General features: G+C 35.7%; 1 protein-coding gene across 3 annotated transcripts in view; it reads left to right on the plus strand.

Annotated features, from left to right (window-relative positions):
• Positions 1-27,036, plus strand: part of jar (Myosin heavy chain 95F jaguar) — a 396,549-nt gene that overhangs the window by 176,688 nt on the left and 192,825 nt on the right. For all 3 annotated transcript variants that reach the window (XM_089239616.1, XM_089239617.1, XM_089239618.1), the window contains 3 exons: positions 2,560-2,783; positions 15,705-15,999; positions 21,054-21,184. In XM_089239616.1, the coding sequence (XP_089095742.1) occupies positions 2,560-2,783; positions 15,705-15,999; positions 21,054-21,184 (650 nt within the window). The remainder of the gene's footprint in view (positions 1-2,559; positions 2,784-15,704; positions 16,000-21,053; positions 21,185-27,036) is intronic.

Genomic DNA, 27,036 nt, shown 5'->3' on the forward strand with positions numbered 1-27,036 from the left:
TTCGATCTGTAATGTTGGTTTTATTTGTACATAATTATGTGTGTGAAGAAAACCTTTCGACACTTATTTTAATTTAATTTTTGTGGAAAAATATGTATTGTGGACGTATCAAAAACTAATAAACAGGTTAAATGAAGAGAGCAGAAGTTATATATTTTTTTTTGATTTATCAAATATATGTCCTTCAATTAGGAATTATGGATAATCGCCGGTGAAAGTGATAAACACATTAAAATTCATTGAATTTACCGAGGCGATCAGTGATTATGCATAATCTCTAATTTACCAATTTTCTTGTTACATTTATGGGTAAAAAATAGTTAGGAGTGAAATATTCAAAAATAATTTGATATTCTAGTCACAAAAAATTGTTAAACTTTAGCAATGTAATGTGGATACAGTCCCTATACAACTCCTATCCACTTCAGGAAGGAGATAAAAAAATAGGGGTAGAAAGAAAAAAAAGAAAATATTTATATATAAGCAGGGGATATGATTGTGAAAATGTATCCAAATTCTTCCCTTTGAAGAAATGCAACGTGCAGATCTGTCGCCAAAGCCTTTTATACACTCCCAATGGTAAAAAGCCACCATTCGCCTCGCTCCCTTTCGGGAAACCTATCAATTCCTGAAAAGCTTGCACACTATCTGAAAAAATGTCTGGCACTTGCTGGGGTCTTTTTCTTTTAGCCCCCAGGGTTTACAGAACCAGATTGTGCTTAAAATGGACATCCCCCTGCCCGAATGCCGTTGTGATCTTTCTGCCATTTCTTGTATTCAACACTCCCTCCTGTGATTTGCTTCCTTTTTCTGAAATTCTCGGTGGACCTCAACGTGATGTCTGAGGGTACCATGGCCCTCAAAATGATTATAACGGATATTGTTAGCAACTTACCAGCTTTTTTTTTCCCTAAACCAAACGTTTCTATACGAAAAAGAAAATTTGTTTTGCAGACTGTACATACTGAACACGTGCATTCAATTAAAAATAATTGGATCTGGCAGGGTTCTAGTCCTGGGGCTCGGGGCAATTATCATTTTCTTCTGTTTTTTCATGCTATTAAATTCACTGCAAAAAGGCCGTGAAAAGTGTGGCTTGAGAAATTGAAAAAGATCCCAGTCTAGGGCCCTGTTTCAGGATGGGGGGGGGGGGGGCTGTAGACATAGCTGGGGGAGCTATGGCTCCCCAGTAAAATTTTACCTACATTGGCACCTATTTTTCTAAATAACATTTGATCGTGACTCATTTTCATCTCCTTTTCATTGACTAAAGAAATTACTATCTAAATAAGAAAAATAAAAAAGTTTATTTTTATGTTCTTGAAAAAAAACAACTGTGATTAGATTCTGCTATTTATTTAAGAGGAGAAAGGAAAAGAAAAGTGGAATGATTTTCTTATCACAGTTTTTCAAAATTACTTTCAAGCTTTTCATCTGAAAGCAGTGTTATCTTAGGTACCTTGACTAGAGTTTGAGCTCAAATGGAAGTACAGCCTTATCTATGGGCACCTTGGCATGCATTACGGCATGATTTCTACCGGAGTTCTGCTGTTCACGACCAAAAATGAGCTCCCATACTGCTGTCAGCAAATGTTTTGGCTGACAGAAGTTGATCAAACATTTTTCCTAATACAGCCCAGATGCAGGGGCGTCTTAACAGCAACATGCCACCAGGGCAAGTAAAGTTCTGTGGCTCCAACCAGGTTACAGGTATCTCCGTACTAATTTCACTCTCACTCACGAAAAAACCGTAATAAATTTACCAACTCTCATTACCATAAGCTCTTGAGGCCTCCCTGTGCCGTGCCTGAAACAATTCTTTACCCTAGTTGGGGGGATTTTCTCCTTTGAGCAGGGTCCCCTCCAGGGTTTAAGCTAGATAAAAAATTCCTTTAGCCAAAAAGCGAAAATGGGGAAAAAATCTTTAGCAAAATGCAGGCATGCCAACATTGGCTTAAAGCTTGTCAGTAGTGATGAATGTGCAGCTTTGCCATGTGAAGGGGGTACCCCTCTAGGACATCATAATCATAGTGCAGTAAAAATTCTAGGGACAATTCTAGGTCGTGGTGTCCCAGGGAATTTTTTTCAAATTTTGTTTTTAATAAATGGAATAGCTTATACCCCCGGGAGTAGTAAATTTTAACACAATTTAAAAAGAAACATTTAAAAATAAATGCAATAAAAACATGTTTGGGTCAATTAAGAAACACCCCATATCTAAAATAAGACTAATAAATAATAAACAAATATTTTTAAGTATAAATATAATAAGACTAAATAAATATTTTTTATGGGCATTGTATAATATTTTATCGTGTGTATATAGTTTTTAGTTTTCTAATTGGATTGCTGTATTTTAGAAATATATGGCATCCATATTTGTTATGGGCACCTTTTTCTCAGCCACCTCATTGGGTATTTTTCCTGTTCTGGAATGACCAGTGTATTGGTATTCTGTATTTGTGTAAAATATGATATACAAGCTGCTTCTTGAAATTTATGTATGGACATTCATCATTCATATTTTTTATTTATTAAAAAATTATTCTATCATTTCAGATCTTCTTGAGAATAAGAGTAATGGAATTTTTGATATTCTGGATGAAGAAAGTAGATTACCTAAGTCGAGCTATGTTCATTTTACTGCAACTGTTCACACTAAACATAAAGATAATGTTCGATTAGATGTCCCTAGAAAATCTAAATTGAAAGACCATAGAGAAATACGTGATGATGAAGGTTTCTTGATCCGCCATTTTGCTGGAGCTGTTTGCTATGAAACAGTGAGTTTCCATGAAATTTAATTCAACTGTTCAAATGTTTTAATTCTGGGGTTTGTAAACTGTTCTTTCTCTTGTAAAGATTTCTTGGTGTTCCACGAAAATATTGGAAGGTAAATACATATCATTTTTCTAAGTGTTTCAGGTTAAAGCTTGGAGTTATCTGCTTTTTGAATTAATGAAAACAAATGTACATCATAAGCGAATTACTTTGACTCGGAAAGCTTGGAAAATTTTTCCCATCACTCTGACACCAACTAAAATACAATGTCTACCAACACGAGAAAGTCACAAAGTCCTGGAAAAGTCACGGAATGAGAAAAAGATCGTGGAAGTCCTGAAAAAGTCAAATTTGAGTAGTCACAGATTTTTTTGATTCTCCAGAGATCTTTTTTTTTATTTTTTCCATAAAATCTAGTCTTTGGAGAAGCTGTAACATTCAATATTTCTTATCTTCTGTCTCAGGTTTTATTCATTCTTTTTTTTGTCCCGGAGGGATGGATGAGTGAGTAGCAACAGAAAAGAACAATGCCAATATGTAGCCACTCTACATTGGGGCAGACATTATATGCAGGGTTCGTACGGGTCAGGGAAAACCTGGAAAAGTCAGGGAAATCAGGGAAAATGGCCCATTTTTGCTTAAAAACCTGGAAATTTCAAACAACGACCTGGAAAATCGTCACGATTGTCATCTGATCGGGAAAAAAGATTGATCAAAAATAGTAATGAGGAAAAAAAAATCTGTCGGGATGAAAAAGGGAATTCCGATAACATCGTAAATATTGATAATCCGTAAAATATTGCAATGTATCGCAAAAAACGTTAGATACTGCCAAGGAGGAACGAGAATTTCGTAAGTCCGCTTGGAAAAGCGTATTGCTACGACTTTATCGTAACTTTTTCTAGCGCTTCCCCAGAAACATCATAACTACGCATTGTAGAAAGCCATAGGTACAAAGCGCAGTTGCGATAATTTCGTAAGTTGACCAGTTAGGAACGACAGATGACGCACGGGTATGTTTTGATTTTCCACGTGGGTATTTTTATTTGAAAACAATACGTTGTAAAAAAACTTGTCTGAGCGGATCGTCAGTAGGCTGATTGGATCGAAGCAGTCAAAAATGACCCGTATAAAGCATGGTGGCAGCTTTGTGGTAAAACTCGCAACATGGGCAGATAAGTTATCCAGAACTATGCCAAGCACGTCAAATCAGAGTTCAGTGAACAACCCCCGATTGCGTAGCTTCTCGGTTCTAGCGCTTACGCGAGTGCAAGCCAACTGTAAAGAATTTTGATGCAGGGAAACCAACTACATCTTTGACTAATTATGTCACAAAGGTAACAACTGTAAAGGCTTAAATCTTGTGGGCATTGAAATTGCCGAAAAGGGAAATCTTTCATTCCTTAATTGTGTTCCATTTTTCTTCTTCATCAGGTGTATTTGAAAAGCATAAATGTGTGTAAAAAAACCTACGATTATGATGTCATTATGATATTGTAATTAAAATTTTTAATTTTATAATTAATATAAATAATTTTATAATATAATTAATTTTTTCTAAATTTTTATTAATTTATATCAATTTTTTGATTTTAAAAAAAAACCTGGAATTTTTTGAAAATTTGACTGGAAAACCTGGAAAAGTCAGGGAAATTTTTTTACGAAAATGAGTATGAACCCTGATATGGGTCAGGCAAAAAAGCTATTTAGACTAGATGAACTAAAAAGAACTTTTCTTTCTTTGTCCGGACCTTTCAACATCTGTAACATTCCTCCTAAAGCAGTGTTCTCAGGATCATGTGATAATTCCTAGAGGAGGAGCCAGGGGTAGACCACTGCAGTAAGGAGTAAAAAAAAATGATCTTCCCCCCCCCCCCCACATCGTGGAACAGGCGGTAGGATCTTTGATGGGTCCGCAAGCCAGAGATTTCACTGGGGGGGGGGGGCTCTGTAGTAAATTTATAGCATGAAAAAACAGTGACTGTGATTGTCCCGGACCTTAGGGCTGCAGCTCTGTCAGCCCCATCATTGTGGGGGACAGGTGAGAGGGAACCAACTTTTTTCTCCGCGAAAGAATGTTTTTTAAAATTATTTATTTTTTTATTTTTATTGTGTCAATCTTTACCGACTGACTAGCAAACAACGAAATTGTACAATATACGCATGCAACAGAGTGAGAGTTCAAGAGAAGACCGGCATCGGACTCGTTCGCCATTAATTGTGTTGCGACATGGGCCTTCTTTTAGGCCAAATTTAAAGAAGTACCACAGTGCTTCCAAAAGTGTGTGTCGGGGCTCCTAGGAGTGTTGTGGCAAGCTGAAAATATGGATTTGTGCGCACAACACCTATGCTTTAAAGTGGTTCTTTTATATGGTGAAAAAACTGATAAAATTATTGGGAAGCTGCCGATGAACCATAATTACGCAAGAGAGGCAGCCGACAAAAGAGAACCATTGGAATATTGTAACAAGCTTGCGATCTAGACCAGAAGTCTTAAAGCTTTTTCAGTCGCGAGCACTGCCTGTACCCATCATCAAAAGAAGAGCACATTTACGTCATTTTTGACATACAAATACATGAAATCCGGCTGATTTTAATAATTGAATGCAATTTGCACAAGGTGTTCAGATGAAATGTGGATCAAGTGCTCGTGAGCACCAAATCGGACACTCTGGGTGCTTCTGGGAGCACCGCGAGCAACGGATTGAAGATGCTTGATCTGGATGGACACCTAAGCATGATGATAGAGCAAATAACAAGCGTCTAATGTTTGACTTTGAAAAACGTTAATAGGAAAAAGAATATGTGAAATCCGTCCTTCGAAACATCCCTTGGTTGGCTAGTGCAGTGTTCCTCAACCGCCGGGCCCTGGCATCCGATAAACTGGGCGGTGAGTGGTTTATTGCTTCATTTTTACCCATTTATTTCCCATTAATCTTGTGTATGCCCAGGCTTTCCAATCAAAAAAAAGATATCAACTGTGCCACAGGATTCCGAACGTTGAGAAATACTGGTCTAGTGGCCCCACATCTTGCAGTAGGGCCTCCTAAGCTTAGATCATTGGCGGGCTCTGGCCAAATTTTTTACAGGCCCTGTATAGTGAATTTATAGTGTGAAGAAATGAAAATTATCTCATTTGAAGTCCCCTGGCTGGATCAGCCCTCTACCGGAAAATCGGCTGGACTTAATCGATGATTTCGGCTCTCTATATAAGAAATATTTCTCCTAATTTTTTTATTTTACCTGTGTGAATATGTTTTATCTGCACGTGTTAATGCAATCAGTAAAGAAATGGGCTCATTCGTGCACATTCTATTAAAACGTTTTCTTCTGATGCACATCCCTGTCTAGAGATGTGCGTCGATTCCGACGGGAAACTGCTGATTTCGAAAGTCATTGCCGATCATTGAACCGACTTAACAAACTACTCGATCTATCACACCTTGTAGCATGATACACAGTACTCGAAAATATTAGTTGAACATGGTTAGAGATCGATCACAACATCATATGATGTTAGTAGATTAAGATGAGAGCTTCCTGTTCAACACTCAGAACTGCTTATTAGCGAAGCCGGATGAACGAATGCCACGCTGAAGCTTCAGCCAGGAATATTTATAGCAGCAGAGAACAGGCTTATCGTTTGACCAATCAGCAAACTGTTGACGTTTGGCGCATGAAGAAATCTATGATGTCACTTGATGGGTTTGCATATGGAGACGTGGCTTGCAATTATTGGAAAACTATTATTTTTCATGGGCGGCAACAGGCTCAACAAGGTTGTTTACATGGCTATGGCAATTTGAGATCGTGTAATAGTGATGACTGGAGGAAAGCTCACAGGTACCTCCGCTCGTGAGACAAGGTATTTAGAAATAGTAAATACATTTCATAAATATATATATATATATATATATGTCAATACAGTGAAAATATCACCATATAAAACATAAATAAACATTATACACTGAAGAGCCAAAAAAACTGGCAAACCTGTCTAATATCGTGTAGGCGCGAGCCCGCAGAAGTGCCGACGTGGCATGGACTCGACTAATGTCTGAAGTAGTGCTGGAGGTAATTTACACCATGAATCCTGCAGGGCTGTCCATAAATCCGTATGAGTAAGAGGGGGGGGGAGGAGATCTCTTCTGAACAGCACGTTGCAAGGCATCCCAGATATGTTCAATAATGTTCATGTCTGGGGATTTAGGTGCCCAGCAAAAGTGTCTAAAGTCAGAAGAGTGTTCCTGGAGCCACTTTGTAGCAATTCTGGACGTGTGGGGTGTCGCATTGTCCTGCTGAAATTATCCAAGGCTGTCGGAATGCACAATGGACATGAATGGGTGCAGGTGATCAGACAGGATGCTTACGTACCTGTCACCTGTCAGAGTCGTATGTAGACGTATCAGGGGTCCCATATCACGCCAACTGCACACGCCATACCATCACAGAGCCTCCACCAGCTTGAACAGTCCCCTGTTGACATGTAGGGTCCATGGATTCATGAGGTTGTCTCCATACCCGTACACGTCCATCAGCTCAAAGCAATTGGAACCGAGACTCGTCAGACCAGGCAACGTGTTTCCAGTGTGTCGTGCAGTCATCAAAGGTACACGAGTGGGCCTTCGACTCCGAAAGCCCATATCTATGATGTTTCGTTGAATGGTTCGCACGCTGACACTTGTTGATGGCCCAGCATTGAAATCTGCAGCAATTTGCGGAAGGGTTGCACGTCTGTCCCGTTTAATGATTCTTGTCAGTCGTCGTTGGTCCCGTTCTTGCATGATCTTTTTCCGGCCGCAGCAATGTCGTAGATTTAATTTTTTACCGGATTCCCGATATTCACGGTACACTCGTGAAATGGTCAAACATGAAAATCCAAATTTCATCGCTACCTCGGAGATGCTATGTCCCATCTCTCGTGCGCCGACTATAACGCCACGTTCAAACTCACTTAAATCTCGATAACCTGCTATTGTAGCAGCAGTAACCGATCTAACAACTATGCCAGACACTTGTTGTGTTATATAGGTGTTGCCGACCGTAGCACCGTACTCTGATTGGTTCCATATCTCTTTATTTGCATATGCATGCCTGTACCAGTTTTTTTGGCTCTTCAGTTTATAAACACAAATCCCATGACTCGACTGGGTCCTCTCCCGGTGGACCACTTTGTGTTAAAATTAATAGAAAAGGGTTAATGCAACATAAAGCCCTTAGGAGGATATGTTACAGTATTCATATTGGACGTTGTAATTTCCACATTTTTCTTTTGGAATTGGTATTGAAAGAGCATCATTCCTAAAAAACTTACATATCTTCATAATTTGCTGAGTGTATTGTCGAAGAGAGTTGATAGACTGGACTGTGGAAGACTCCCAAAAAAGAATGTAATATATATATATTGTGAAGATAGCAGTAAAGAATTATCTGTGGTTGCTGAGACCCTATTTTTGCCAAAAATTATTTTGTAACTAAGTCGTTTCTGTCATTATGATAATCCTTCAGGAAAGTCCACATTTCTTTCACAAATACACCTAAGCTGATCATCTACAACAGTGAGTTTATGCTTATCTGTTAGCTTCATCCGATTCATTGAGCAGCTCACTTTGCCACACAGCAGTTTCTCTTCACCTGAATTCTGTCTGTAGTTTTCCATTAATGTTTTGAAAAGTTTCTCTTTCATTAACAGAAGTCGTACTTTGTATTTCCAGATTTAAAAATTTTGTTTATCTAACTTTATAATATTGTTTTATTGTTCAAGATGTCAGCGATTATATACTGATTTGAAAAAGTATATAAATAAATGAATCACATTCAGAAGAAGTTGTCTGTTCATTTTGTATCTCAGCATCATGATACAGAAACAAAAGTTACACAAAGAATTAGAGTTATGATGTATTTGGATGAATAACTTTACCACCACTAGGGGCATAGTAGTGTCTGCTCTATTATGTCATATACAGACCCCAAGACCACTTTTCTACTCTGATTTTTCTGTTGCAAAAGATTCATTAAGGATTTTCCATGTCTTCAAGATGCCAGTGAAGGGATTTCATTCAAATCTCTCTTTTTTTTAATAATAATGTGATCCTCACGTATTCCCAAGGTATCAGCATGATCCATCCAGGGAATATGTTAGTGTTACTACACATCCATGCCCAAGCCGGGATTCAAACCCAGACCTGCACAGTGAGAGGCTAGCTCCCTAACCACTCGACTGCCAGGTGGCGGTCGAGTTTTTCTGAAAGGGGCCGGATCCTTGGGATACGAGGAGCTGGATTGTCATGCTTTTATATTGTGCAGCACAAGGGGTGAGAACTCTGCACCACACTTCACCAAAATTAACATCCTGTGCTATCTTGCTCCAATAGTGCATTTTCGTATTTTACTGTGCCGAATAGCCAATTTTGCCTCAGTGTGAGAGTAATTTTGGAAAAGCGCATCAAAATATTTTGTCCTTTCATGCTGCAAAACAATTCTTTCCAAGAAAGAGTTTTTTTCCTCCGTACTTCACCACCACTTTCCCCTCCTCCTATCTTACATAGTAGCACTATCTTGAAAAGTAGATATCTCTGTTGGAAAATAGATTTACTGCTGTAAAATACAGTATTGTTTTGGGAAAAAAATACTTGTGGGGCTAACTATATGTTTTTCACACTTTGCAAGCTCTAGAAAGATATTGTTTCCATTCGAACAAAAATTTTCAATTTATTTTATTAAATAAAAGTTACATTCGCAAAAATAACACTACCCAAGAGGCAAATGGCTGCCAATACTGGGGTTATGATCATGAAAAAAATTAAAAACTGATACAAACTTCATGGGGAAAAATATATACATATACATAAATTCAAACACACAAATAATCATTAATACAAAATCAAGTTAATTAGTAGTACAAGTATTCTGAAATTAAATAGTAAATATGCATAATTATACATCATGTTGAAGTAAAAAAGAAAAAGGGGGGAAAGAAATTTATATACATGTACATATTGTGGCTGGCTTTCGGAGTGCTACTTCAATTAGATATTAAAAGGGATTAATAAGATTTGCAGTTACGGAACTGTGTGAAAATAAATTTCAATATCATTTATTGAGTGAAGATATTCTTTAAGCTTTCTTTTGAAATGAGGCAGATTAGTAATTGTTTGCATTTCACATGGTATTAAATTGAAAAACCTTGGCGCTATGAAAATGAAGTGTTTTTGCAAAATATCTTTGTGTGCATGTGGAATAGAAAAAATACAATTTGGTCTACATGGATTTACTGTAGTGTGCATGGGCAAATGGTATTGTTTTATGTACAGAGTAATTGCAACTTTTAGCAAGTACAGCTGACGAACAGTTAAGACATCAGCATCACAAAAAAAAAATATTAGACTGGGTGTTAACCATTATATATTAGTCAAATTACTTTTTTTTTTTAGATTTATTATAGGGCGAATATTACTATTTTAATCTCCACCATATATACAAAGACCGTAATATATGTGTGATTGAAACCACGAAAAATACAAATTTCTGATGAACACTTTGTTAACATGACTTTTGAGATTAAAAAACTTGAAAATCATGTACCTCAATTTATTATGTAGAAAGTTTGTGTGATTTCCATTTTAAATTATCAAAATATAGACATATTTAATACTCTCGACAGCTTTAAGACAATTACATGAATATGAAGTGAGATTACATTGGTTAGTATGGTATATCAATTGAATTGAGAATTATCTCATAGGGAAAATTTCATGTATTTGCTCTTTTCAATATTAATTTCCAGATTATTAATAAGAAACCAATTCCGAATTTTCAAAAGATCTTCATTTATTTTTTGGTTCAATACCTCTAGTGGATCATTACTTGCATACATGACCACCGTATCATCAGCAAAGCAGATAATTTTACCAAAAATATCAATGTCACAAAAGTCATTTATGAATATTTGAAACAATAAGGGACCTAAAACCGAGCCCTGAGGGACTCCCCTATTAATTATTAAAGGAGAACTGTAGAAACTTGAACATCTGACTCTTTGGATTCTATTTTTCAAGTATGACTTCATCAAATCGTGTGTGCCATCCCTGATGCCTATTGAGTACATTTTCGAAAATCACGAGAATATCGTGATTTATTGAATCAAAAGCTTTTCTTTTATACAAGAATATTGCTATTACTTTGTGGGATTTATCAACGTTTTCATAAACAAATTGAGTAAAAGTTAATAATGCTGTTTCAGTATTTTTTTTAGGTAGAAATCCAAGCTGATTATCAGAAAAGAATTTTGTTTTGTTGAGGAAGTCAAACACTTTCGAAAATGTTGGAAGAACAGATATTGCTCTATAGTTGTTAAAAACATTCACATCCCCTGATTTGTAAACTAGAGTATAACATTTGCAATTTTTAAAACATCAGGAAAAATAGAGTATTTAATGCAGTCATTAAAAAGTTGAGTCCTAAGAAACCACATTATTTGGAAGCACTCTTATTATCTTTAAATTAATAATGTTAGAACAATTTTTACCTCGAGATATATCATATATAATATTCGAGACCTCAGTATAACTTATTTCAGAAAATATAGCTTGAGGGTTATTGTGTTAATTGAATAGGCAGGAACGTAATTTTGATATGAAGAGTTATTTCCACCCGACATCGTAATGAAATGGGTATCAATATTATTTAAAGTTAAAATTGGATCCCTTCCCATAGGCAAAGATTGTTTTGACCCATCGGTACCTAATATTTTATTTGCAAATTTCCATTGTTGTTGTGATGGATGGCATTGATTAATTTCATGTAGAAAAAATGATTTTTTTGCTTCAGTAACTTTCATTTTAACATATACTTTCAAGAGTTTTTGGAAAAGAGTAAAATGAAATATTGGGATCACTTTGTACATATGCAAATTCATAATTGCTTTAAGTAATCAGTAATATTTTGGTAATCAACAGAGATAAATTTCTTTCTCAATTTGTTGGAATTGTAAGTACTGTTAATAAAATTTAATTTACAACCAACTGCATAATGATCAGTTAAACTAGATTAGAAGATAAATGAATTAACACATTTTATGTTTCTGCTCATTCTGATGAAAACGTGGTCAATACATGATCCACTGCCATTAGAATATGATCTGGTTATGTTATTGATGAAACAATTGGAAACCAATACCATAGAGAAAATCAAGATATTCAATGACAATGTTATCATTAACATTCAATAAATCTATATTTATATCACCAATCAGAACAACATTCCGATATTTAAGTGTTTGTGAAATCTGACTAATTTCAGATACAAAAATATTCCAAAATATTCTAATCCAAAAATATTCAATTTTTTTTATTTATCTTTCGCAACTTTACCACAAAACAGGGTTTTTATTTTTGAAGTGCCAGAAACATGTCAAACCGATAATCCATCTGGTCTCCCCTTGAAAAAACTGAAAGAGGTCCAGAAAAATTTATGACATTAAGGTGGTTACAGATTTATTGTTTTTATTTTTGAATCAATTTTCAAATTTTATGAGCACGCAAGTTCCCACACTCAAAAAAGTTTTTGTTTTTTTTCAATTTGTTCTTGGAAATCAAATTTAGATAACCATAGCACTTTATTTAAATCATCGGCCCCTGATCTGGCTTTTCATCACAAAACCCTAATGGTATCTATAATAGTGCAGCTGAAGGTGGTTTACAATGGTTTTTCGACTTTGGAGCGCATATGCTAGTCAGTTTTTCATTTCCAAGTAAAGAAAGGAAAAATTGTTGTCATTGCAAGCACCAGTAATTACTATGGTTGATTTTCATTGCATCAAATCCCAATGTTTTGTGAAAAAATTTTCATTCCACAACTAAATGAGCTAGTCTGCCAAAATATGAATACTAATTTGACCACTTTGCCAAATAACAAGTGTGAAATTGCCAATGTTGCCAAATCTGATGTTGGCAAATAACGAGTGTTAAATCGCCAAATATTGTGTTTAATTCTTCCAAAATTTTTTCCCATTTTGAAACAATTTTTTTCTGAGTATAGCAAGAAGCCACCAGGAATCATGCCCATAAAATTTAAAAAAAAAATCAATTGTTTATATTCAACCATCATCAGTTTCTCACTTTTGATTTGGAACATTAGTGGTAACCCTCTTGAGCACATAAACACTGCCTAATTTACAGAAGAACTTTTAAGGTTTTATGATTTCAAAACCATACTTATTCAGTCCTTGTCAACGGGTATGGGGGTGGCTCAAGATTAATCTTTTGCATGAGTCAGGCACCACTCTATACATGGCTCTGAACCTGTGATGAATAAAAAAAAATAATTGTGAAAGAACTTGTCTTTAAGGGTATAACTATTTACATTGTAATGATTCTGTAATATAATTCTAACAATTAAATGTAGGATATATTAAATATATTGAGAGTGGGTGAAAATCTGCAGCATTTCCAGGACTTTTTGAGGTGCAGCTTGACATCTGCGCACTTCTCAGTAGTGGTCGGCTAAATATGACTTTCTGTGGTTTTTGAATTTCAGGTCTGCTATTCCTTTGAAAATAAATATGCAAATATACTCTCAGTTACATATCCACGCATCACGATTTGGAAGATAGGTGGCACCAAGTACTACTGTACACAAAAATTTAAAAATTAATGTGTATCTGTTGAATAATTTACTAATTTAAAGGAGAAAAAAATTGAAAACTTGCTATAGAAAATTTTCAGCCCATTTAAACTGCTGCTGTTATAGACAACCAATAATGCCCTCAGCAAGCAAACAGTGCAAGTCATCTTCAATAGACTGGTTTGAAAATTTTGTCGAAATATATGGCTGCTTTCTTTTATCATTTTGTTTCTTTTTTTCATTTTTGTTATCAGTACCAAATAATGTTGCTTTAATTCATTGTTTTTTCTTCTACCATTAATTTCGTTGCTCCAATTAATACATCCTTGCTCTGAAGCTTAGTTTTTGCTGATCAGAAATGAACTGCATCCTTTCCCACTCCTGCCCAGCACCTAGGTCATTCTGATTAGACGATTAGGCAGTGTTGGGATCTATGAGAACGTGAGGGTACTCATGTACATCTGGGTCTGGATGCCCCAGACAGATGAATAGCATAGAAGGACATTCTTATGTGAACAGTTCGGAATGTTTGTCTGCTATCCAGCAACATGTGACACCACCCAACATGTGGACACACTTGATTGGCCTGTGTGCTCGCTTGATTTGCCCCCAATAGAACATGTTTGGGACCATCTTGGAAGGCAACTCCATCAACCAGCTACTGTGTGTGAACTAGAAGCACAGTTACAGGAACTGTGGGCGTATATGTCAGAAAAGGATGTAGCGAGGGAGGACTTGGGGGGTCTGGTCATAGGCGGAGATGGACTTGGAAGTCGGGGGGGGGGGGGAAGATGATAATGTTGATTCATCTATACACATATACATTAGATCAGTCGACTTCACCTTTGATGCTGGGGGAGCAATGCCCCCCCCCCCCGTATCTCCGCCCATGGGTTTGCCCCCCCCCCCAAAATGTGAGAAAATGACAGAGAAAAGGGAAAAAGATGGCCAATTCTATTGTTCTATCACTTTGGTCCCCCAAACAAAATTTCTGGCTACGCCCCTGATGTCAGAGAACTACACATGCAGCCCCTATGCATCAATGTCGGCCCATATACAATGTTGTATTGAATCTAGGGGCTGCCCAATGAGGTGTTAGTTCTGTCATCAATTTCTCAGTGATAAATTATTCTTTCAGTCTGAAATTCTAACATATTTCAGTCTGAAATTCTAACTATTTCAGTCTGAAATTCATTTGCGCATTTTAACTTTACTATGTAATTCACAAAATTTCATGCATATCAGACAATGCCTTCTAGGTGCACAATTTCTTATTTTTTGTATAGTATAAAATGTACATAAAAATGTACATAATAAAATCAAATAGCAACTAACTTTTTCGTGAAGATACAGCTACTGCTGGAATGCCTGTTTATAACAGATACTTGTCTACAAAATACACATTCTCATAATGTATTCGCCCATATCCTGGGGGGAGTAGTCATAGTAAAAGGAAAGAAACGTCTTACCAGGTGAAACATTCACAAAATGAATTGTGCTGGCAAATGAAAATACTGCTGTACTTCCTTTGAATAGCAAAAAGTAACATCATCGGTGCTTCTGTGGCATACTGGTTAGCGAACTCGCCAGTATTGGGAAAATGATCAAATACTGGCACCAGAGCAGGCCCGTCATTTGGGAGATGGTGAGGGGCCCCTGCTATAGAAAATATACTAGAAATGGTATATACACACATACAAACATTGAGTATATGTTCTTTGCCCCCCCCCCCCCCCGGAAAAAGTTGAATGGACGGCCTTACAGAGGCCTGTAGAATTACTTTTCAAAAGTTCATCTCCACATTCTATCCACTCTTCTATATTTTTTACGAATAGCAGAGAATAGCATCGCACACACCTCTCACTATACGTTGCTAATAACATTTTCAGCTAAGATAGGTCAGACTACATATGTATGGTCTCATTCAGCATATGTGTACTCCAAGGAATGAAAAGGATGAGTGCTTTTCTAGAATAGTGGTTAACGCACTTGCCCATATTGTGAAGGGGACAGTTGTTGGATTTTTTGTGAAGGCCTATAGAAAAAATTTCCCATCTAATATTCATCTCCACATTGTATCCAGATCTTTTATACTTTGTACCAATTTATGAATTTGATCAGCAGTAAATTTACATGCAGTGCACAAACATGCATCAGCCTTATTGGAAGAATCTTAAATTTTATTCAGTTTTAATTGTGTCTGATCAATTCAACGTGTTCACAATTCTTTGATTTATGTAATTTTTCAAGAAACTTTATTATATGTATTTAATATACAAGTGCATTATTTTATGTTTTAGGTGGGGTTCATTGAGAAAAACAATGATGCTCTGCATGCATCATTAGAAACCGTGATGACAGAATCTGAAAATGTATTTGTTCAGAATTTATTCAAAACTGTTGGTACATCACAGCAAGCAAGAGGAAAACTTAATTTCAGCAGTGTTGGCAACAAGTTTAGAATGCAGCTCAATGATCTCATGCAGAAATTGCATAATACTGGCACTCATTTTATTCGTTGTTTGAAGCCAAATTTTAAGATGGCTGGTCATTGTTTTGAAGGGAATCAGATTCTTATACAGTTACGGTGTTCAGGTTAGCAAAATTTTTGCTAATTTTATATATATTTTTATGGTTAATACAGGCCCCAAAGCAGAATGTGCTGAAATGTGCGACGTACGTCACAGAAGAACCAGTGCTGTTGCAGAACAATCTGGAAGAATTTTAAGAATAGTGTAGAAAAATGCTATTATGTATATGCAAATTTTTACCACAGAACATTTTCAGTCAGCTGAGGGCTTGTTGAAGAACATCGCAAAACATTCTGCTTTGGGCAATACAGGTATCTACCATAAGGGGCCGTTCAAGTATTACGTAAGAAAATGTTTAGCCATTTCTGACCCCCCTCCCCACCCCGTCAGCAAAATTTCATCATCAGCTCTGCCCCTCTGAATCCTAACGCATATTGGTGGGATCAGAGACATACGCAGGGGAGCATAGGGCGGCTCGTGCCCCCCCCCCACGATCAAAAATTTATTTTTTTAATGCAAAAAAAATATTTTTTTTAAATGTGAAATTTTGGAATAAAATACCTTTATATGTTGTTATAATCTATTTCTGTTAATTTCAATTTTATCTGAAGGCTATGAACTGAAAATTTATGTTTAATAAATTCATTGCGACCCACCCTCTAAGCCATAGTTTCCCAATCTTTTTTGTCGCATCGCCCCCCCTTTTTCAGAAATGTTTTTCTCCCATCGCCCCCAACACAGTCTAACCTGTAGGATCCTATCTTATGCCCTTAGCTTCTATCGCCCCAAAGGGGGCGCTAATGCCCACGTTGGGAATCACTGCTCTAAGCTGTATAATGATAAATTGCATAAAGGCCCTTGGCCGGATTTACAGATTGCTTAAGTGTCCCATGGTACAATTCCAGAACATTTAAGCAGCCCGTGGCACATTTTCAGATCACTTAAATGACCAGGGACACAGTTCCAGAACACTTAAGCGATCTGTGACACATTTAGAGATCCCTTGAGGGGCATGTGACATAGCTTTATAGCACTTAAGTGGCCCCCAGTGCGGTTCTACATCACTCAAGTTACCCGCGGGACATTCTCAGATTATTTAAGTTATCTGTGGCATATAATTACGGATCACTTGAGTGATGCATGGCATAGTTCCAGAGCACTTGAGTGGCCCGGACACATTTTCAGATCACTTGAATCCACGAAACATTTAGAGATCACTAAAGTGGCTCTGTAGGGCACTTATCAATAGGGGGGTGTTACTTCAAGTACCCACGAACTATCAAAAAGTTTTTCTCATTTTGGGCGTACCGAATAAGATGCCATTAAGAATATTTCATATTTTCTTAAATCGTGGTTGATGACGTAAGCATTACCCAAACCCCCTTCCCCCTTGTCATCAAATCGGAAACCCCCTACCCCCATCGATGATGACATAATACTTGAACGGCCCTTAATGTAAAAGTCATAAAATAGAAAAAAAAAAAGCACAAAAGTCAAGAAAAAGTCCATTTAAATTTTTTAAAAATTTAAATGGAGCCTATAGGGAGATATTTGAGACTTTTTTTTGAAACTGGTAGTTCCTGCTGAGACCAATGGCTAAGAAATGATGGCAATGATGAAAACGGACACCGTGCATATTGTTATAAATATTGAAAAAAATTATTGATAGTAATCAAATCAAAAATTTATTAAAAACATTAAAGCAGGAGTGCACAACATTTTCACTCTGTGGGGCCAGAAATGTGATATGGATACCACTCATGGGCTAATAACTAGTGTACCTAGTCTTTTTTTTTTGTGTATTGATACTAGTCTTCAGAAACTCTAACTGGCCAGATGGAAACCTTTGGTAGGTAGCAGGTCATCCATCGTTGCTGTAAAGCAGCGGTTCTCAACTGGTGTTCCACGGAGCCCCAAAGGCTCCACGTGCACTTTCCAGGGGTGGCGGCACTTGAGAAAAATTTGAAAAAATAATAATTATAATTATTTTGAGATAAAAAATAAAAATAAATCAGTAACTGATAAAGTAATAAAAGATAGGCCTACAGGGCTTCACCATAGAAATTATATATCAGAAAGGGCTCCGCAAGTCAAAAAAGTTTTTTGTTTTTCTTCAATTTGTTCTTGAAAATCAAATTTAGATAACCATAGCACTTTATTTAAATCATCGGCCCCTCATCTGGCTTGAGAACTGGTGCTGTAAAGCAGTGTTTCCCAAAGTGGGCAATGTCACCCCCTAGTGGGCGATGGAATGGTCGGGGCGATAAAAGCTACAGGTTTAACATAGGATCCTATGGGCTCGCTGGAGTAGGGGGGCAATGAGTGGGAAAAAAATTCTGAAGAAGGGGGCGATGGAACAAAAAGTTTGGAAAACTATGCTGTAAAGGATACATTGATTTAAAAAAAAAAACAGGTGAAGTGCATGTTAATCAATGAAATGGAAGAAATACTACTCATAAATGTAATCCCAATCATTTGTTTAGGTTATTAAATGTTATTGAAGGTAATATTTAATCAAACAATATGTTTGTATGTGCTGGAAGTAAATGCCACAATGGCACTTGAGAAAAATTTTACAGGAGAGAGCTGTTTGAAGATTTTTTTTAAGTATGATTTTCTATTGATCTCACTTGTTCTCCAAAGTGAATACGTCTGTAATTTATTAAAATAGGACTTAGTGTCCTATACCTATCAGTATTGTAACAAAAGTACTGCAAATTAATAGCTTAACCCAAAATTGATGTAAATGGAGATGATAGAAAAATATTTTAATGATTAGGACAAATAACAATTTATATAACACTGACATGTTTTGGCACTCATGGGTGCCGTCATTGAGATGGAAAAACAGACACGTTTTGTCCCAACAAAAAATATGGTCAGAATGAGAGAGCCTCTGTAGTGGACAGAGTTGTTTCCTTCACTTCAGTATTTTTATTCTCAGTTTTGATGTCATAGTTGTTAGTGATGTTATATGCCAAGCTTGCCCCCCCCCCCCCGAATACTCTTCAAATGTTTCTTGAAATGTTGTAGGGCAATGGAATGAAGGGCGTTGATTTTGTGTCATCAATATTTGAAACAGCTGGGCAAATGGCCAGATCAGGTTTATGAACCTTGGGAAGTCCATACAGACTTGCTATTGATACAGCCTCCTACAAACTTCTTAAATTTCTCATTCCAATTTTTTCACCACTCACAGAATCAAATAGTTACACTGTCAAGAATTTATCTTCTTTCACTAAGATTATTCGTGATATTCAACCTGCCAATCTGAACATGATCTCATTTCATGTGTGAATGTTTACAAATATTCCTCTACCTAGTTCAATCCAGTGTCTAAAAAGGCATCGGGAACTTTTCCATTTATCTCAGACGGAGGTTGATGAAATTTGTCACCTCACTTTCACTTGCATATCCCAAACTGCTTTCTCTTTTTGCAATAAATTCTTTTGACAAATAGAGAATCTAGCGATGGGTAATCCTCTCTCACCAATATTGTGTGACATATGGATGAGTTTGAAGCTGAGTTACTAGGCATTGTTCCATTCTGTTTCTACAAAAAATATGTGGATGACATTTTTGCTGTTTGGGAGAGATCAAGAAAGAAATTGGATGAATTGTTGCAAGTCATAAATGTGAAATAGATACCTGTATACAATTCACAGCTGAATTTGAAAGCCGCAAAACTCTTCCGTTTCTAGATGTCTTGGTGACCAAAAATGAAGAAAACTTTTAAATGGTAATTGTACAGAAAACCATTTTCCGTTACATCACCTCCACATCAAAGGTCTTGTCACCCATACAAACGAAAAAATTCAACTTTTCTATTGTATGTGCATAGAGCTTTTGAAATCTGCTCCAACAGTGACTCATTAGATCAGGAACTCATCTTCATTCTTGCTGTTACCATAGATAGGGGTTTTAACACGAAATGATTTATAACATCAGAAAAACAAGGAGACCTAAAACTGAGTGCATTCTCGATAACAATAAAGGCTTTTTTGGTAAAGATATAGCTGTCAGACCTTTCAATTCATTTCTCTCTATGAAACTCTACAGACTTCCAGTCGTTTTCAAATACAGGTCATCGACTTGCCACCCAAGAATTTTTGCCTTAGCTCCCCGAAAGATTCAATCTCCCAACTAAACAATGGGGCATTTATTATATTCCGTGCACAGATTGTTCCCAAGGCTACATCGTTCAAACCAAACGCTCTCTGAAATGTAGATTAAGTGAACATAAGAGGTATGTTAAAAATCAAAAAGTCCAGAAGTCCACAATAGCTTTACACTACCACAAATTTAATTTTCCAAAAGCTAAGGTGATCCAAAAAGTTGATCATTTCTTCTAGACGATTTTGAGAGCCTTTACATAAAGGCTTTTCATGAACAATTAGTGAATGACACAAAATCAACACTCTTCATTCCATTGCCCTACCACATTTTGAAAAAAAACATTTGAAGAATATTCAAAGGGATATACATATGACATCACTAACAACAACTATGGCATCACAACTGAGAATAAAAATACTGAAGTGAAGGGAAAAACTCTGTCCACTACAAAGGCTCTCTCATTCTGACCATGTTTTTCGTTGGGACAGAATGTGTTTGTTTTTCCATCTCAATAACGGCACCCATGAGTGATGAAACATATGTTGGTGTTTTATAAATTGTTATTTGTCCTTATCATGACAATATTTTTTCTATAATTTCTGGCAAAGTTATTCTTTTGATTAGTGGAGATAGTGCCCTTAACATCCAGCACACAAATATTCAATTTGGTTATTCTGGGATGCTTGCTCAGTATCAAAGAGGTTTTTATATTACTAAAAAAAAGCTTTACAAATAGAAAGGATTCTATCATGTTAGATTAAAGAACGAGTTTTCAAAAATCGTTAGTTTAGTTTTGTAACAGATAGAATCTTTTTTAGAGCTCAATAAAGGGAATCTTTTAAAATGTAAAATTTCTGAAATGTGCAAACCTAGCACGATGCTGATCCTTCTAATTACATTAATTTAGTTTCAGATTTTTGATAATGATAATAATGGTAATGTTTTCAAAAATATATCCTGAATTATATTGTGATAAAATGGAAAATGAACATATTTTTGCAGGTATGATTTCTGTGCTGGAACTGATGCAACAAGGATATCCCTCACGTGCACAATTTTCTGAGTTATATGGTATGTACAAGAAGTACCTTCCCCCTGATCTTGCACTCCTGGACTCTCGTCTTTTTTGTAAGGTACAATATTTACAATCACTCTCCTTCCTCCCATGTTTTTGTCAGAATATGTAGTAATGTTAAAATGTACCATATAGTGATACTTTGGCTAATGAACTCCTTAGCTTACAAATTTTTTTGCCACCTATGTTTCCACCTAGGCTAATAGATATGGATTTATTCAGTGGATGTTTTGGTTGACACATGGATGCACACGCTCACATAACACAGCAGCAACTGTGTTCTGAACTGAATTTTTTCCTTGACTTTTATGCTGATTAACCCCCCTTACAATGATGAGATAACTCTCCTAACAGGATGTCTTGTTGTTTGACAAATTAATAGCTACTTGATATTAATGACCCCTCCCCCTCAAAAAGAATATAAATTTAGCCCAATGACCTTTTTTTCCATATGTTTTTACAATATATGTACTAGACAACACAGTGGGTTTTACCTAGGAACCCATTTTTGGTTGGTTACTGCTTTATTCTTAATATTTTTGGGTCATTTAAGTATTACGTCAGCATCGAGGGGGCAGGGGTTTTGGATTTGCTGACTTTTGATGACAAGAGGGGAAGGGTTTAAAGGTTACTTACGTCATCAACCACCCCTTTTTGAAGATATGGAATATTCTTAGCTGCGCTGACAAAATTTTGCTGATGGATGGGGGGGGGGGTCAAAAATGTTTGAAAATCTGCTTACGTAATACTTGAATGGCCCCTTTATGGAAAAAAATAAGCAATATGATTTTTAGGGAATTGTTGAGAAATAAATAATTCTTTCTATTCTCAATTTCTGAAGGTTCTAAAATGTTAGGAGTTTAAAACCCCCAACCAAAAGTCACCAGACTAAATTTTAACATTTTTTTAGAATTTCTTGATAAATACTTCATGATCATTCTATAACTTTTGGCATGTAAACAAAATACAGTGATACTTCAGCTAATGAATGACTTGGCTTATGAATTGTTAGAGTAACAAAGATTTTTTGTGATATTTTTCTACCTCAGCTAACAAATATTTTACATAATATGGATTTATGTACTAATATTAAAAAAGTTGCATCGTGAGCTGAATTTTCATACCAATCAAAATGAATCCAATGATTTGGAGTCACTTGAGTCAGAATAATAATTATTCTGACTAATTATTAGTTCAGGTCTGTCGCAGAGTCACTTTCCAGGTACATCTCTATTTCTCTTTCAGAAAGATTTTCAGCTATTTCATGTAAAATGAAAGGTTAGGCAAAGAGAAAATGAAAAAGGGAGCCTTCAGGCTGAAACACTACGCTGACGTGATGTGGTACCACACGTTAATGCGTGTGATATAAAATTCCACCAATGATTCTTCTGTTGAAGTGATGTGGTAATGTCTGTGATGATGTAATCTGACATTAACATGCAAAAAATCCATGCACACTACTCTGACGTGACGTGGGACCACGTAGAAATACGTGCAATATAAATTCCACCTATGAGTCTTCTGTAGGTACTGACACTGTGCTGAAGTGATGTGGGAATGTGTCTGATTATTAAATCTGTCGTAACATGCCTTACAATATTAGAAATATAATGACAATATTACTATATTTCTATTCCATATTTTCACCGATTCTGAAAAAAAAAAATTGTCCTTGCATTTATTTTGAATTTGCATGATTTTCATGTTCTGAATTTTTGATTCCTCTCTCTGACAAAAGAAAAAAAAGTTGGGGCTAAGGGGGATCTGTCTGGTAGTTCCATTTTCAAGTGAAACTCTTAATCCTCTTTACTCTTTCAGATGCTTCTTTTTTCTGAGTCTTTCCTCCTAGAATTTCCACATTGTTACGTTTAGTATTAACCAGGGTTGGCAGGTTTTTGACTGTTTAAACCATCACATGAAAAACCTTGCATCAAAAACCTCAAATATTGCTTTTCAATATAAAAATTCCCGTTGAAAATACACGCATTGATTTCATGTAATGTTTAAAGTCACTACGTTATACAAAGAATAAATACTTAATATGATTAATATGATTATTTTACTCTCTACAGAATTATTTTGAACAATATTTTTTTTTTCCTTGTGAAATATACAATTTATGTGTGTATTGATATAAACCATATACTATACTCTTTCCATAACAGATAGGTGTGTTTAAAAAGTTCCTTTACACCATGTATGCAACGTTTATTTCTGTTATTATTAAATTGTCTACATAATCACAGAAACTTGAAACAATACCCTTATTGTGGGCATAACATTAGAATATATCTAGCAATATCAAAATACATACTGAATTGTAGGATTGAAATGTTTTTTTAATTTGGCAGTGCTGATTGCATATGATTCTTGAGAAACACCTATAACTTATTTGTAGTGCAAAAATAAGAATGACATATATATATATATATATATATATATAAAGTTTGATTACGATGTAAAATATTTAGTAGCATTCATAATGCAATGGCTTTCTAGTTGAATCTGTATTTTAAACGTGCAAAACAATGCTTTGGGTGTCAAGTCCTGCCAGTTCTGCTTTGATGTAAAATACTTAAAACTCTGTCTTTATACAACCAAATTAACACCTTATTCACCCAAGAAATTTTTAAGGTGAGAATAAATGAGTTAAATATTGATGTGTTGACAGAAGTTGCATTATAGAATTTCTAGAATGGAGTAAAATTTTGAGCAGATAAGAAAATTTAAAATATCGAAATAGATATTCTGTATTCACTAATTATAATTCAAAATATAAAGCACATAAAGCTAAGTTTTTTTAATGTAACATATGTCACATTAAAAAAAATCTATTTGACAACATCGACAATAAATTTTTGACTGTTTTAATACTGAGTTAGCTTCTGTGGTCAGAAGTCTAACCCTGATCTCCTATCACACATATTTTGAATAAATAGCTTTATTTCACTTAGTAAATTGAACACAGGTAATCAGTAGTTTAGATAAAATGGCCAAAAAATTATAAATTATCTGTTCTAGACTCTTTGTATGTTAAAAAATTAAAAATTAAAAAAAAATTAAAATTGTTTTAATTATGGTCATAAATTAGTAATTAGAAATTGTAATATGCAAAAAAGTAACTTTCTCATCATGTTGCATACCTGTTGTCTTCAAAATATTATTTAAAAGCATTCATTCAGGTTTTGATGGTTTTAACCAGTTTTTGATGCTTGTCATGTCAATCATGTCATAAACTGGTTTTTTTACATCAAAAACCCAACCCTGATATTAATTTATGTGTGTGTGAAAGAAGTTAGCTGACTATATCACATAGCACACAATCTCACATAGTTTTTTCCCCTGTATCACTCATAAACCCAACTGCATACCATACATAAAATAATAAGAATGAAGAGAAAATAAAAATAAAATAGAAAGATGTTCAGTTTCTCCACACGTCTTCCTTCAAATTCTTCATTCAATTATAAAATTGTTGATCTCGGCCTTCAGTCAGAATTTGTCCTTTTCACAATACTTCTTAGTGCTTTATAAAAGTTATTTTTAAATTTCGGGCATTTCCTAGAATGATTTTCCATAGAAACCTGTGGAAAATTGTGTTTCGGCTGAAGATTTCATCTAACAAATGTTATTCTGAAATTATTTGTCTTCATAGCTGAGTTATCACTGTACTTGAACTTACACTTTCTTGTGAAGATTATTGCATTAAAAGTGCATTGAGTGGGACATGAAGAAATTGATTAGCAAAAGATGTCTTTGATTAACCTTGTACAAGACATTATCAAAAAAACATTCATTTAGATTTTTGACGGTTTTCAACAGTTTTTGACAGTTTAAACTAGTTTTTGACATTAAAAACCCAACTCTGGATATAAGTAAAAATTAAATTTTCAATTATTATACAAATACAATGCCACAACAGGCAAAATGCTCTATAAGAGGAAAATGCCCATAACAGGAACATGCCCATAACAATGATGGATATCATATATTTCTAAAATACAGCAACCCCCAATTAAAAATGAAATGTATCCAATGTGTGTATGCATGTTAAAATATAATGCATTGCCTATATGAAAAATATTTATAGTTGTCTTATCCAAGTATGGATAGATTCTGAATTTACCCCAACATGTTTACCGTATTTCTTTTTAAACGTGTCAATTGTGTTCATATTTACTACCCCCAGGGGTAAGCTATACCATTTATTAACAACCCTATTAGAGAAAAATTCCTGCGACACTGTAACCTCGCATTGTCCCTTACCGATCGATACCAGTGTCTCCTTGTAAAAGCAGTCGATTGTACTACTCCATGCTGTTGAAAATTTTGAACACTTCGATCATATCTCCTCGACACCTGCGTTCATCCAATGTAAACCTATTCAAAACATGAAGTCTCTCTTCATAACATGAGCCCAGTGTGTCAATAAAGACATGTGTAGCTCTTCTCTGCACCCCTTCTACTAAGCCTATGTCCTTCTGTAGGTATGGTCTCCAAAACCTTACAGCATACTCCAGTCCAGGACGAACTAACCCTTGGAAAAACAGATAAATGACTTTAGGAGAATGCAAGAGACCTTTTTTTCAAAAAGAAACTGAGCATTCTGTTATCATTTTTTGGCCACCTCTGAACAATATTCAGAAAACCTAAGCTGCTCGTAAATAAGAATTCCCAAATTGGCGTGATCTCTGAGAGTTTTCCATGTTGGACCCGATCGAATGCCTTCTGGAAATCAAGCTAAACAACATCTACATTCTTGCCCTTGCCCAAAACCTTAGTCATAAGATCATAAAAGCAAAGGAGGTTGGTTACATATGACTTCCCGTTTCTTAACCCATGCTTATTATTAGAGAGTACATTATTCTCATCTGTCCACTTAGCTAATTGCTCTTTGATAGTAATTTCCAAAATTTTCGAGAGGGAGCTCGTCAAACTCACTGGACAATAATTCAACACAGCTTCCCTACTAATCTTTTTAAGTATCAGAACCACATTAGCAAGCTTCCAATACCTTGAAACGATACCCTCAGCAACACTACTCCTGTAAATCTGTGCGACTGGCCCCAACAATCCATTAGCACATTGCCTGAGGACCCTAAAGCTATGTCTACACTGGTGCGTTTTTTCTGTGTCAATGCACTTTCCACTGTGGCACACCTGTCATCAAGCATGTCGTAAATCATTCAGGCGTGACTCAAACTTGTTGAAAGACGGCCATTTTGTAAGGAGCATTTCTTTTCCTTCTGCTCCACCAGGTGTGGATTTTCTGTTCAATTTCCCTTTCGTTTTCTTGAAGATTCAGTGTTGTTTTCAAGTTTTTCTCAATTTTTATGATTTCATCGACAAAAAAACTTTGATACTTTTGAAGACTTCAGGTCATGTAGTGCTTACGTGATATTATTGAAGGTAAATTTAAATTAACGGTAATTATAATTTCAAAATTATAAATTAAATGGTTGTCTTGAAAATTATTTTTTTAGTAGAATTTCATATTAAAATGCTGGTCAATTTCTTTTTCCTTTTTTTTCGAAGAGCTCGTGTTACAGAGGTTTGCTGTATAATAATAAAATAATTCACAAGCTCTTCGCGGAACCACCTCTTTGCATGGGGCAATCCAGACACGGCGTTAGAACTAGATGTGTTGGAGGACTATTTATGATGATAAGATCTAATGGTATGATTTTTCAAAGTATGTAAAGTTGGTACGCCCTCCGAATATCACTTTCATCGGAGGTCTACGGTGCTGTTGAAACACTTGACTCCACATTTTTCCAAACATTTCGTGAAGGCACACGAATAATACTTAGTCAGCTGTTGGAGGATCACCCTTACTGGATGCAAGACCCCTTTACCAGTGCCCGTTTCTTGCATGGGCAAATGAGGCATGTGCCCTTTGCCCTTGCAATT

The sequence above is a fragment of the Pholcus phalangioides genome, unplaced genomic scaffold (genome assembly GCF_987345545.1).
Source record: "Pholcus phalangioides strain wild (caught in Gottingen) unplaced genomic scaffold, Ppha-v1.0 ptg000011l_1, whole genome shotgun sequence".
Taxonomy (NCBI): domain Eukaryota; kingdom Metazoa; phylum Arthropoda; class Arachnida; order Araneae; family Pholcidae; genus Pholcus; species Pholcus phalangioides.